The 14,167-nt window shown below is 46.3% G+C and overlaps 3 protein-coding genes across 3 annotated transcripts; all 3 read left to right on the top strand.

The window, feature by feature from the left end:
* Positions 1-1,590: 1,590 nt before the first annotated feature.
* On the top strand, positions 1,591-3,015 carry E1B28_013230 (uncharacterized protein; the record flags this gene model as incomplete). Its single annotated transcript, XM_043158375.1, has 9 exons — positions 1,591-1,659; positions 1,726-1,745; positions 1,815-1,897; positions 1,966-2,088; positions 2,150-2,227; positions 2,291-2,303; positions 2,369-2,530; positions 2,592-2,715; positions 2,779-3,015. The coding sequence occupies 9 exons, from the start codon at positions 1,591-1,593 to the stop codon at positions 3,013-3,015; spliced, it is 909 nt and encodes a 302-aa protein (XP_043003720.1).
* Positions 3,016-5,383: 2,368 nt separating this feature from the next.
* E1B28_013229 (uncharacterized protein) lies at positions 5,384-7,269 on the top strand (the record flags this gene model as incomplete). Its single annotated transcript, XM_043158374.1, has 7 exons — positions 5,384-5,711; positions 5,762-5,884; positions 5,934-6,002; positions 6,058-6,343; positions 6,400-6,810; positions 6,870-7,061; positions 7,125-7,269. 7 exons carry the CDS (start codon positions 5,384-5,386, stop codon positions 7,267-7,269), a joined length of 1,554 nt encoding a protein of 517 aa, XP_043003719.1.
* A 66-nt stretch (positions 7,270-7,335) lies between these two features.
* On the top strand, positions 7,336-7,751 carry E1B28_013228 (uncharacterized protein; the record flags this gene model as incomplete). The annotated part of the gene is made up of 2 exons (XM_043158373.1): positions 7,336-7,374; positions 7,437-7,751. The coding sequence occupies 2 exons, from the start codon at positions 7,336-7,338 to the stop codon at positions 7,749-7,751; spliced, it is 354 nt and encodes a 117-aa protein (XP_043003718.1).
* Positions 7,752-14,167: the final 6,416 nt, after the last annotated feature.

Below are 14,167 nucleotides of genomic sequence, written 5' to 3'. Positions count from 1 at the left end.
AATTTCGTGGGGCGCTACGCGCCCCTTTCAACGTTATTTGACCGTATACAAATCCCGGAACATTTTTACGCATGTTCCAGGCCTCACTACACGCTATAATATCCTTCCTCCTTCCCATCATCTCGACACGTGCCCGTGATATCGCATTTGTTTCCGTCTCGAAGACATATCGAGGCCAAGCCGAAGAGCGGCCGCCCTTGTTTGGCGACCGGTGACTGATGGTCACGGGTGACGAACTTGTCTTTCCGCTCGGTCAGAGCTGTACTTCCGAGTCGATTCATGAACTACGTCAACCATTTGGCCAGCCATTCGAATTTTTATCGAGTCCACTGACGATTATTCCTCAGTTGACGTGACGTTGACAGTATGACATCTTCGAAACAAGTCAAAAATGACCCAAATGTGGTGATTTATTTCATATTTATTTACAGAGGCTGAAAATAAATCGATAAACCCTTTTGAAGCACATTTAATTTACCATTAATGATTAATATCGCTTAATTACTTTTAAATAATTAATAATTAATCGTCAACAAGGGTTTTTCTCTGCCACCATTAATAGAGAAAAGGCAGCAGCGAAACTCATCTTGTTGTATACAAGTCAATGTTTTCTGGATCATCTATTGAACTGTATTGATGCTTCACAAAGAGGGAAGTTGCAGGTAATCAATACATTACGGCATGAATCGTACCAGTACGGTTCGCACAGCCACCCTCGAGTCACATGTGGAAATCAGCATGAATCATACAGCCACTCTCAAGTCTATTCCTTGTGTTTTGGGTACTTCACGCGGCATTAGGATGTAAGAATTTACTCAATAATATGTCTGGGTCTAACCCTACCACTACCTGCACAGAGACTTATCATGGTAGCCTTATGATCAATTTTTTAACCTTTCCCACGCAGGTATTACGGCATGAATTATACCAGTACAGTTCGCACAGCCACTATTGTAACTTGAACAACCACCATGTACGACAAATTGACGACAAATCAGGGTAAACTTCTTCAATATCTTCTTTCCTTTCTCCAGATATGCAGCGTGTTTACCAGATTCAATTTTAGAGACAGAACAGTTAGTTATTACCCTCGTGATCTTGCTCGTAAGTACTTAGCAATGCTATGTCCATTATTGGCTACTACCTACCCTCGTGATCAGGGTTATCCTTGACTTAACCTGTGGCTCCGATCAAGGCACCTACGTCAATGTCACGTCAATGTCACATCAACTGAGGAATAATTGTCTGTACCCTCAATTTTTATCATCCAGGGTGCCGATACATCATCTGACACTGTTCAACGGAAAGGATGTGCCTCGGATGAGTCAAGCTTCAAAAATCGTCAGACCCAAGAAGAAAGACTCACGATTCACCAACTTCTCCGCCAGCAGTCGGTAGCATGGCAATAGTCAGAAATGCTCGCATTATAATGAAGGAAAGGCCTGGTAGCAACGGTGAGATCCCATTATTCAGGATACGTTCAGAAAGTAATATTTTCGTTTCGTCTCAAATTTCGCAGAATACCCAGAACCAGGGAAACATGTCGTCTACGATCCCACTCCCACAATTGATCTCGACAGTTGCCCTCTCATGGGGGGTTTCTTGATTAAATCTTTATACTTCTCTATCGATCCCTCTCTTCGGAGCAGATTGGGCCTGGTGAGGCTTTGATACTAACTTACACGAACTCACAGAGACTGAAATTGGTGGTATGAATGTGGACAGGTATTTCAGGAAGGCGAAACGTGAGTTTGGTGTGAGGTTTCTCTACGGACGCTAAATCGATTGGCATCATTGTTCTGGACATTGTGCAGGATATTCAACTGGGGAATTGGAGTTGTGTTACGTTCAGAGCATCCTGAAGTAAAGTTCGGAGATCGAATTGAAGGAGTTTTCAGTACGCTTGCTTATGACTTGATTTGGTGTCCCCCCCCCCTCTGACTAATTCCATATTCACCTTCATAGACTTTGAAGAATACACGATTAGATACGGAATGAAAGGAGATACAGCAGCCCAATGCCTGACTCGTGTCGAAAACCGTCACAAATTACCATGGTCGGTCTTTGTTGGCGCGATAGGAATTTCAGGTCAGTTCTGCTCTTTGAACGAATATCACCAAATTCAGTCTTTTTCTATCATGCTATACAGGCAAAACTGCGTATTATGGATGGAAAGAGTTTTCTCATGCAAAAGCAGGGGAAGTTGTCTACGTGAGTACCGGAGCAGGTGCGTTTCACCCTTGGGTCTCCTCGGAACCGCTCTGACTGCAAAGTTCTCTATCGACTTTAGGAGCAGTCGGGTCGTTAGTCAACATTTCCTCTCTTGATGAGCGATATCATTTCTGAGATCCAATTTTCGCCATAAAAGTATCGTCATCCAGCTTGCGAAACGAGACGGTCTCAAAGTGATTGCCAGCGCTGGCTCCGAAGAAAAAGTCAAACTTCTCAAAGATATCGGCGTGGATGTTGCTTTCAACTACAAAACTACAAAGACGAGTGATGTACTCCAGAAGGAAGGACCCATTGATATGTTCGTCGGGCTTTTAAGCCATTTCACTTATGCAATGCAGACCTGACACCTCAATACTCAGTTACTGGGATAACGTCGGAGGTGAAATGCTCGAAAGCTCCCTTGATGCGTCGAGCAACGGGGCCAGGATCATTATCTGTGGGGCGATTTCCGGATATAACTCGGGCAATGCGCAGCCCATCCGTGTGAGTTGTTACATCTCGAGCCAATCAATTCTGATTGATAACTTGCTTGCGATCTTCGATTAGAATCTAGTGCAATTGATATACAAAAGCATCACTCTATACGGCCTCTATGTCTACGAATACGACCACAAATACCGAGAAGAGTTTTATCAGGTCATGCCAGACCTGATAGCGAAAGGAGAGATCAAGTATGCTGAGGATGTTACGATAGGGCTGGAGAAAGTGGGAGAAACTATTCTGGCTCAGCAGAAAGGATTGAACACTGGGAAGAGTATTATCAAAGTTACAGAGACCGAGTAGGGTGTTTTTACGCAGGATTGGATCACAATTGTTGTGTCTTTACTTTCGACCTACATGCTCAGCAGGGTAGTCTGGACCATTATTTGGACATCATACTCGTGTCTACCCGTGTCTTCTTGAGCCTCCTGATTTTCTCGAACTGGCTCAAGCCCAAAAGCTAAGAATCAGCAAACTCGTGGACGGCTCAGCATCATTTGGCACGTGACCATAAAATGCAGTCAGGACTCAGCTAGCCTGGCAAGCCCGGCCCGTTACGGAAGAAGACAGTCGTTCTTCCCTGTATAGAGCCTGGGCCCGAGGGAGGGGTGTCAATAGGGAACCCCCAAAATCAAGAAATTTTCGAAGTCCGACAGGTTGCCGTGGGCGGCACATGTGTCAGAAGATATGTGTCAGGCTGGTATATGACCTCACGTCGCGCGTAGAAACTACATTAGAGACCGCCTAGGACTGCCTTCTAATTCTTCAATAAAATATTATATACGTGCATAGCAGGTATGTAGAGAAGCATAGAGGAAATCTGTACAGCGGAAGGAATGTGAAATAAACCAACTTTTCGATGCCAGGTGCAATTTTTTCTTTAGTGAGGCTGCTTGATAAGTTGCTTGACCTTTATTCATTCGGCGAGTCTTCGTTGATTGCGAGGGCAGGTACACCAAGCTTGTTGAATGTCATTTCCTAAAAGCGGAACAATATTATTAGAGTAGACACTGGAAACATTGAAAGTGAGAGTCGTCTCCGGCAAATGGTCGGACTCTGAAATTTTTTGATTTTGGGGGTTCCCCTATGACCCCCCTCCCTCGGTACCAGACTAGGACTCAGCTAGTCTGGGAGTAGGGGCGGGGGGTAGCTTCGTGATCTCCAAAATTCAAAGTCCGACGAGCGCGTAACGAGCGTCTGGACGATATCGCAGCAAACACGCATTGGGTTGACGTTGAGGATTCGTGCAGTGACGACGACGTTAGTTAGAGTGTTAGAGTTTGGATTTTCGCTGGAGGTGCTGGGGAACGACATTGGGGAAAAAGACCGGTAAAATGACGAGGGCCAAGGTGTCTTGCTAACATCTTGACAAGTAAGCTCGTGAAGCGTGCGCGGAGTTTGAATTTGGGGGATCACGAAGCTACCCCCCGCCCCTACTACCAGGCTGTACACTGATAGCAAAACACGACTATCTTCTTTGCTCAGTACAGATCGGCTAGCCAGGCTAGGACTCAGCGCTTCAGGCTTCAAGCTTCAGCCATTATAGCTTCCACCCATGAGCACCTACAGCCCAGATTCACTCAAATGCAATCGACTTCATAAACAACCTCCAAAATATCAGACTTGTACGTCTATTACGATTCAAGGTTTGCATCCGTTCTGAGGAACCCCAGCAAGGCGCCCCTAGAAGACTTCAGAGTTTCGATGGCACGCCCAATTGATGTAAAAACAATCTGATATCAGCATGCACGAAACAGTTATCTCCCTTGTATCGGGTCAAAATCTCCGCGCCAGCCCCCAAACTCGACTGAAGAACCAGGATTCGCTACACTTTGGCGCCGTTAAAGACCACTTGTTCGCGGAAAAGATAGTAGCTCCCTATTGTTTTCAGAATGGTCTTAAAGTTACGCAGCGAAAGACTTCATAAGACTCTAGAAACTGCGGAATAGAAGGACTCGTGTTAGGCGCAGCAGCGCAAGGTGTTCGCCATTGGCGGTTTTGGGGGGGACTATAACCGGGTAGGAATACAGTCTCCGGCATATCTTCAACCTCATATCCTCTCTTAGACCGCAGTGTCCGTACAACCTCCAGTCCATCTTTGCGCGCAGGCACCACGAGTTCACAACAGTGTTGGTTCTTGCATCGAATAGACGCCGTGAAACCTCATAAATGAGCCCCTCCAACGATTCGGTCTTTCACTTCCTCTCTCTCAATAATGTCACAAGCTGGTGATGAGATGCTACCTACAAGTCTGGTCGAAAGCCGATACACGCAACGAGCTAAGGACCTCATTGCTCTCAACAAAGAGATCGAGTCTTTGAGGCACGTCGCGTTCCTCTCTTTTGGTCTCACTTTTTTGAACACCGCCGTCGACAGTCACTCTAGCTTTGAACTCAATTTGCCTAAAATCACAGTAATCGGTGATCAATCCTGTAAGGTCGATGGATTACTCGTTGTATTGATATCTGACTACCCCTCAGTTAGCTGGTAAAAGCTCGTTGGTGGAAGCGATTTCAAAGGCATGTCGCTGTCGCAGTCACTTTCGCTCGATATTGACATAGATGCTAGATTACCGTGCCACGGGATGGAGGTACCTGTACAAGGTCTGTCGTGATTTTTCCGCCGTCCTGGAGGGTTGAAATAACCTTTCAGATGTCCAATGGAATGTACCATGATGACCGAACCGTCCTGGTCGTGTGACCTCTATCTTCGAAAGGAATACGATTTAAACGGAAAGCCCTTACCCCTCAACAGAATAGAGAAAGTCGCTTTTGGTACCACTATAACGGACCCGAAAGAGCTCGAGTTATGGATTAGACGCGCTCAAGCGGCCATTCTATCCCCTCACCGAGAACATGAAGACTTTTATGTTATGAACACCGACACAATCAGGACTTCATTGAACAACGATCCGAAGACGTTATCATTCTCTAGAAACATAGTGGGAGTCGAGGTGAAGGGCCCAGACGCCATTCCTTTGACTTTCGTCGATTTGCCTGGTGAAGCAGCTGTCTGTCCATCATTCATCGTGTGTTAACGGAGCATGCAGGTATTATACACCATGACTCGAAGAACGCCGCAAACATTGGTTTAGTCCGTAACCTTGTCAAGTCCTCTATCGATGGAGGAAAGACGAGCAATACCGTGATACTCCTTGTAATCGCAATGACTGGTCTGTATGATTTTCCACTCTTATACGCGTTTCCTGATACCTCTTTCAGGCGATATGGAAACGCAAGTCGTGAACACTCTCGCCCAAGAGTCTGATCCAGACCGTTTGAGGACTGTCGGTACGGACCAGTCAGTCCTGAGCAATCTACATCATACTGATTGTCTCTTCATAAGGCGTTTTGACGAAACCTGATCTTGTCGGGCCCGGTAATACTGCACTACAAGATCGATGGAAACGGATCCTTGAAGGAAAAGAAGATAGACTTGTGAATGGATACTATTGTGTACGACTTCCGGACGACAGGCAACGCGAGCTTGGTATCGACACCTTCGAAAGCGAGGTGAAAGCTTACTTCGATTCTGTGAAACCTTGGAGCGAGGTTTCTGCCCGAGACAGGTTTGGGGTTCAAAACCTCGTCACCTACCTGAGCAAGCTACTAGCTGACCTTATTGAGTCAAAGTGCGTGGTCTCACTCATTTCTGCATCAGGCTTTTCATTTGACGGACTGTCCTCAGCCTTCCGAAACTACAAAAACAAGTCAAAAGGCTTCTAGGGAAATATCAAGCCGATCTTGCAAACCTACCGCCTCCGCCGCAAGGTCATCCTGGTACTCGGATGAGGCGTTTACTCGACCAGTTCTCGCGAGCGATCCACGCGGTGATAACGGGAGAAAGCCACCGACAGGAATATGCGCAAAAGAATCGTGCAATATACTCAACGTTCAAAGAAGATATCTGGAGCACCGGAATAGGATTTAAACCTTACATGTATGAACCTTCGAAGGGTTCGCCTGATTGGATTTCCCTACATACCCATGATGAGGCCTTCGATGGAAACTCCGTGCCGCAGTGGGAAAAGAGGGGAGGATCGTTCCCCGAATTCCATAAGAAAATGAATTTGCAAGAGGTGAAAGTTGTTATCAATCAGTACGTACCGGTCTTCCTCCACACTTCTTTCCTGGCATGCTCACACTATACTGTAACAGGTCTATAGGTTGGGAGCTTCCCGGCCACGTGCCCTTTCAAGCTACGGTGAAACTCATCCGAATGTCCACATCCGAGTGGAACGACCCGACGAACAAGTGTTTTTCGTTTATCTTTGACAACTCATGGAAGGTCTTTGACTCATTGGTACGAGAGTGTTTCCAGAACTATGTTGAGCTTCAGAGACGCGTCAGGTTGGTGTCCTCTTTTCAAAATCTCCTGTTTCGTAATTATTGTCCTGACTTACGGCTCTCTAGAACATTGACTCGAAGCGAGTACGAAGTGTGCCGCGAGAAGGCTCTGCAATCACTTCAGCAAACCTTGAAGGAGGAGAAGTGCGATCCGCTGTACACGCAGAACCACCACTATTACAGCTCTCAGAAAACATTGTGGAAGGAGTGATTCACTACGGCTTGCAACCGGCATGCCTCGGGCCAGAGTCGGGATTATGAGAGTGAGTTGGAGTTAATGGCTAGCGTTCATGCATATTGGAAGGTCGCTTTCAAAGTATGTCTTCTATTCTATATGATGAGGATTCTCGTTCAAGCATGGACTTTTATCTCACGCAGCGCTTCATTGATGACGTTCCTCGCCTCATCGAGCACCAACTGAACCAGGCGTTAGACGAGAATCTTCTTGAGCGTCTTAGCGATGGTATTTCGCTAGACGAAGCAGAGATCTTGATGGCTGAAAATCCGGAAATCGCAGAGAATAGAACGCGGCTGCAGGAGGTGGTTTGTCGATTGCAAGAGCTTGAGCAACTGGTTGGACCATATATGGGTGGGGACGAGCAGGTCGAGATTAGTGATGCCGCGTACAGTCGTGAAGCATCCGCTTCAGGTTCTTTGTGCGGCTCGGATCTATCTCAGAATCTCTTTGAATAGATCGTGCATCGCTCCTGTAGAGTGCTATCTCACTATCCAGCTTTGTCGTAGTGTTTTGAATGTTGTAATCTCAATTGTTTTGATACCGGCGGGTTCAATGGTAGCGATAATATACTGGGTGAATTCTTTTTGTTTCTGTTTCTTCAATGCAAGGTTGAATTCTTTGATTCTTTTGATTCTTGTAAAGCCTGTGGCTCTGGTTAGATTGGCCTTCAACACTTGTTTTACGTTAACTCCTCGAGTGGTTCGAGTCTGCGGTTCAGCGTGCTTGCATTATTCAAATTGCCACTACACCGCTTCTTGACTTATTTCTAAACCGTATGATACAAATAGGTATCGTCCGGATCGTCCGGAGGGTCGGTTTGGGATACCCCTCAATATATAGGTGTACGCGTCGTCACTGGCGCCCATCGTAACATTGGCCATCAGCAAAATCCTGGCCACGCTGCGACGCCGATATCATGGATAGTGGCACTTACAACGCCGTACTACGGGTAGTCTACATAGTGATAGTCTTGCGATCATGTCGCGATAGTCTTGCAACTAAGAATGGAATTCAAGACAACCCTCCCCAATGTCTACCACGGGATGTACAAACTTTTGAGAGTGTCGCAATATTATGGCAAGAGTATCAGCTCTCACTGAAAGCCGATACAACGTTCCCAAGCCGTTGTAAGGCAGTGAAAGGCGTAGTATACCGAGGCAAAGAGTTGTGGCCGTTGTATTAAGTTGTGGCCGTTGTATTAAGTTGTGGCCGTTGTGTTGCATTATAGACATTGTGACATCAGGAAAATCCCAAAACACGAATTGGTGCGAATTAGGGATAATTCGTACCAATTCTCCCTAAGGAGCCGAATTTGAGATGGTTAGTTCGCTTGGCGGAATTTCGAAAATCAAACATCCCCCTTTTTTCATTAGCACTAATTTGTCCTTATTACCACAATTTTGCATGCTTTCGTTGCCTTTGGTTGGCGCATATTTTCATATTTTTCTTACAAATAGTGACTTATTTCACAAGTTGAAGTTTAAACCACATCAATTATATTAATGGTAGTTACAATAAAATACATGCAGTAATAATTAATATATACTTAATATATAGAAGAATGCCAGTTGGAGAGCAAAAAGACCTACATGCCTATGAGTATAGAGTAGAGCAGAAAAAAAGCTTATGACAGTCACCTGAAGACAAGTCAAAAGTATTGAGGATGGTCCTTGTACGTATGGATTTCATGTCATTCTAAAAATCCAGTAAAAAAATGAGCCTGCACCCCGGGAACTAGAGGACGAATCAACTTACATCACGAGTTCATTCAATGCTATGACGCCGTATTGTCTGAGGTATCTGAAATGTTAATAAATTTCGGCAACAAAAAATATTTATCACTCACAGTCAAAAAGTCGAGTAGTCCCTGCCAATTGGTATGAAAGAGTGATTGATGTTTGGAACGAATATGTGTGTTAGGGCGGGAGAAGGTAAAAAAAAAGGAAGATGGATGGAGGGAGGGAAGGAAGAAAGCGAAAGTCGGAAAGAAATTTTATGTGGACGAATTTATGCCCCGGTCCCGGATTACCCGGACAACTCGGACAATCCATGTGTTCAGATCCCGCCCTGAATACATGGGCATCTCGGAGTAACTTCGTAAAAAAAAATTTAAGTTCACCTCATCACCTGCAGTACACCCGAGTTATCAGTACAATGTCAGGCTAGAATGCTCCCTCCTGCTGGTTTATTTTTGAGATTGTGTTTGTGATATTTTAAATATAAAGCTGTATACCAACAAACTTGCCTCAAATATTCTTGTGCATTTTATTGTTTGCACAATTTCACATAAGCCAACAAATTTGCACAAATTATTTTGGTTAGAGCTCCAAATTTTACCTAATTTCCCCAAAAGTATCAGAAGTTCGGGAGAATTAGTGCGATTTAGTTCCCACTGTAAGTTAATTCAATCGAATTATGACTAAGGCATGCAGAATTAAATAAATTATAACTAAGCATGCAAATTGGGGGGATTAGTCGGATTTATACTAATTCGCAAATCAGGTTTTTCCTGATGGAGCAAGTACAGAATTACGATTGGTATAACTCGGTACAATGCATCCTCGAGGAATTAGCGCATTGGATAGGTAGTCTGGAATGGTCGAAAATATGATGGTCAGAACTAGTAGCATAGCGATTTGAGTGTAAAACCCACAAAAACGGGTCTTCAGATTTCTATAAAACGCGCAAATACCAGGTGTAGTATCTACTCTGCGTCATAAAGTGGCATGCTGGTAATCGTTACCCCAGTCGGCTTCCTCGTCCTCATCATCTCCACTATCCTCGCCCGCACTACCCTCTGGGTCGCTCAAGACCCAGTCGCTATCTGATTCTGACTCTGAAGAGGCTAAACCTTGTGGATCAGACCGTTCGCTCTCGTCCTCGTCGCCGTGATCGGTTTCCGCTGGTATCTCCTCACCGTCTGAGTCGTAGGTTGGCAATGTTTGTTCGGGCAGGCCAGCGTCCTTCTCAAAGTATCTCAGATGCTCGTGAAATTGGACATGGCCGACGCCACCTCCCCGATACCGCATGACCATGTCTCTATCCATGAACCTGCCATCAAACGAGTCAGTTTTGAACCATTAATACACAGTAGGGACAATCTCACATGTTGACATAGTAGAATTTCCAGTCTTCCTCTTCACGTTCCCGCAATCCACGAGTATTCAAGGATTCTAGTTGACGTGCCAATGAGTAAGGTACGAGAGATGTAGCCTCATCTGCCGCTCCGTTATGAAAAGAGGGAATGAGATGGGATCCTCGTATAACGTCGGCTGGATTCAAGAACCCAAAAGCTTTGTGGTCATCTGGCTGAGGGAAAAACACACGATACAGTCTCTTGGCTTTGAAACCAGCCTTGTGAGACGTATCGAGTTCGTACCATCGAACCCAAATGAACTCCATGCGTCTAGTGATCGATAACTTGTTTGTTTGCAGTGATGGTGAAAGGCGAACGTTCACGTGGAAGATTCCAAGTACTTGCGCGTACTCATATGGATGAAGTTCTTCGTTTTCGGCTGCATTGGAGTTCAGAGTAATGACATCCGGATGGGTACGGATATTGATGGAATCTTGGGATCTGAGCCTGTCGTAGGTATTATAGTTGACGTGGAGAGTCCGATGGGCATAGATGCAATTGTTGGTAAACGAAAAAAGCATTCGCTCTTCATCTGTGAATTCCACCTTTGAATTGGGCCCTAATAGGCGATGAATGAGGTGGTCCTTCAGCTTGGGAACAAAGTCCTAAGTACGACGAATCAGTTGGCATTGGGCTTGAGGGTAATGCGCCGACACTTACCAAAAGTGCGATATCTTCATCTCCGTCTTCGTCCACCCAATCCAACTCTGACAAATCTACTCGAAACTCCTGCCCATTAGCGATGTGGTAATGCACAGAGGGGTCTGTCTTGGGCAACCGTTGGCGGCCCCGAGCAAGGTATCTCACCCTCTTGGGTTTTGTATTCCTTTTCTTCTGTTTCTGTACAGTAGGGATGTTGTGAGTGAGGACTTCGAGTGCTCGACCCCGCTGCTCGAGGCGAACGACTTGCGCAGTGTGGTTCTGCTTGTTGGTTCGCCGATAGAATTGCTTCACTTGCTGGTGCTGGCATTCGCTCTGTAGGGGGGGATTAGTCAGTGGCAGACGGTGGATGAGAGGGTGGGCAGAACGCGAATGTTTCGGGTAGTATATGAATCAGTAGATCCATATTCCTTTATAGCCTGCGGATAATCTCCAAGGAAGTGTGTTTTTGCGGTTGACAGGTTGAACTGTCTTTTTTGTGCTGTATCGACCTTTTTCTTCTTCCCCTTCATTGACCCTGGCTCTGATCTATCAACTGCCTTGGCTCCAGACCTTTGAAGCAATGCTGCCTCACGACGCTGGCGCGTTGCCACCTCCTTGGGAGTCTCGTGCGTATTGAACTTTTTGGCAGCTGTTTGGAAGGATCTCAGAGTCTTGCCCAACTCTTTGGTGACCTCCTCAAGCGAAGCTACTGTTGAATCGGTGTGCAGACAGAGCTTGGCATTTGCATGCCATGTGACAAGGTCGAAGAGGAGAGCCAGTATGAGATTTTCTGTCTTCTTTGACCTGATCTTCTCAGACTTGAACAAGCCTTCGAAGCACGGAATGGCACATTGTAGGATGTCCTCGTAATCACGAGCAGCCAGCTTCTTCATTTGCGAGACGTTGTTGTGAAACCTCCGTATAGTATACCGCCCGAAAGTTGAAACACGACGATAGTGTTCGTCCAATACATCGATGGAACCGTCTTTGAGAGTGTAAAGCATGCGGATTAGATGTGTGAGGACTGCTTTCCACACCCCAAGCTCGAACTCGTGGAGCAGGTCTACCGTTAAGAGTTGGTAGACATCGAAGCCGAACTCCGAAAGTTTCTCTGAAAAGGCATTAACAACGGGTGTGAGGGATTTACCGTTGAGTAAATCCTTCACTACCGTACTCTCGACGCCTCGACCATCAATGAATATATGCCAACGCGCGGTTTTCACCAAGTTCTGGCGAGCTGTACTGTCAATGTGCCGCAACCTTTGGCGACGGTCCATATCAAGCTTCGTACTAAGCAGTCGTACCTGATGCTTTTCAATCAAGCAACAAACGCAAAGGCAGGTACCTAAGTATTTTGTGCAAACAACGGCGACTTTTTCGGGGTAATCGGCTGAATAAGAGAAGAAATCGGGGAGAAATCGTCGAGAGATGTTGTCAAAGCATTCCAGTATGATGGAATTTTCATAGGCATCCACGAAATCATCGTCCATGACGAGTCTCCAGACTGCCTGCATAACCTCTCGTTTGAGTTGTCGCATAACGGCATCTGAAGGAGGTTGGCGGTACGCTTCACGATAAACATCGCGAGCCAAGTCGGCGATCTGGGGTATGTACGCAACATGATGAGCTGCATGGAATTTAGGATGTCCACGTTCATACTTGCTGCGGTTACCGAAGTAGAGGTAGATGGGCCAGAGGGAGGCGGTGCCGAAGTTTGTGAGGTGGGTAGAGTCGGAAGCTAGCATCATCCAAAGAACAACCACCTCCAAGTTGTCGTCGAGCAAACCCTTCTCCTTTAGCCTCTCCACCTTATCGCGATCAATTTTCATTGCGCGATTTGACGTGTAAGCCTCCCCGTAGAGTCTCTGAACGCGTCCATTCCAATCCCAAAACTCTTTGAAGGGACGAACATGGAACTTCATGAACTCTTCATCCTTCACCACGGACTTGATGATGTCCAGTGGTCGCCGGTACCAGACATCTGTGATAACGAGTTGAGGGGCCATGTCCTCAGACTCGAATGTACGACCTTTACACGGCATCGGGATAGAAATCGTACCACGCCGCCAGACGTCACTCGCTTCGAAAGGTAGTACGTGAAAAATTTTCGGCCTCAGTTTGGTAGGATCATCGTCACCAAGCGTTCCTAGAAACCTATCGAGTCTTTTCAACTCGCGTTGCACGTCGAAGTCATCAAAATGACGGGGATTGAAGTCTGGCTGCTGGATCACTTCACTTGAGAGCCTGTTCAAGGAAGCTATGCTGATAGTTGTCTCCTTCGACGCCCAATGAGTGAGCCGAAAAGTGGATACATTGGCAAATGGACCAAGTTTCTTGGGGTCTACCTCGAACGTTGCATCCTCCTCCTGAAGAGGCGGGGCCGGGTTTTGGTTAGGGAGACCCATGCTCCGGCATATATGTTCAGCTGGCATTGGTCCTTTGGCTTGTTGAAGGGTGGGGGCGTCAATGAATCGTGATATGTCTCCATCGGAATCTGGACACCGGGTAGGGTCATTCGAGTCGTAAATTCGGTATATACCGATGTCGTTGGGTTCAGTTTTGTAATAAATCCGTTCGATAACTGGCAGAGATGGAGGAGAAGGTGTTCGAAGTACCGGAGGTGTAGGAAGTTCTGGAGGCGATGGTAGCGCAGGAGGCGTAGGTGGTGCGAGGGGCGTAGCAAGTGCTGAAAGGACCACAGTTGACCTCCCTCGCCTTCCCCTGAGAACGGCAGACATGGAGGAGATTTCGAAGTCCTCAAATTTTCCCGGAACCTTAGTCTCTCTCCTCCTCCTACTCGGCGGCTCTTCTTCAGTAAATCCCCCATCCAACTGTTCCGCATTCCCCACCTCTAACTGTCCCATTTCTATACAATTCTCCCCAGATGGACCCGCTTCCGGCTGTTCTTCTGCTGGATGGTTCAATTTGACGCGCTTGTTCTTCTGTACATAGTGCAATTGATCCTTTTCTTTGCAAAGCGATTGATGTATCCTCAGCGCATGATCCGTATTGTAGCGCTTTCCGCAATCCGCACAATTAGGCATTAGTTCTACATTAGAAATCATTAGTTTCGAATCAAAGAACACGGAAGGA

This window comes from Marasmius oreades, chromosome 9 (assembly GCF_018924745.1).
Source record: "Marasmius oreades isolate 03SP1 chromosome 9, whole genome shotgun sequence".
NCBI lineage: Eukaryota > Fungi > Basidiomycota > Agaricomycetes > Agaricales > Marasmiaceae > Marasmius > Marasmius oreades.
Note: the sequence above shows the minus strand (reverse complement) of the source record. Positions and strands in the feature narration are given on the sequence as shown.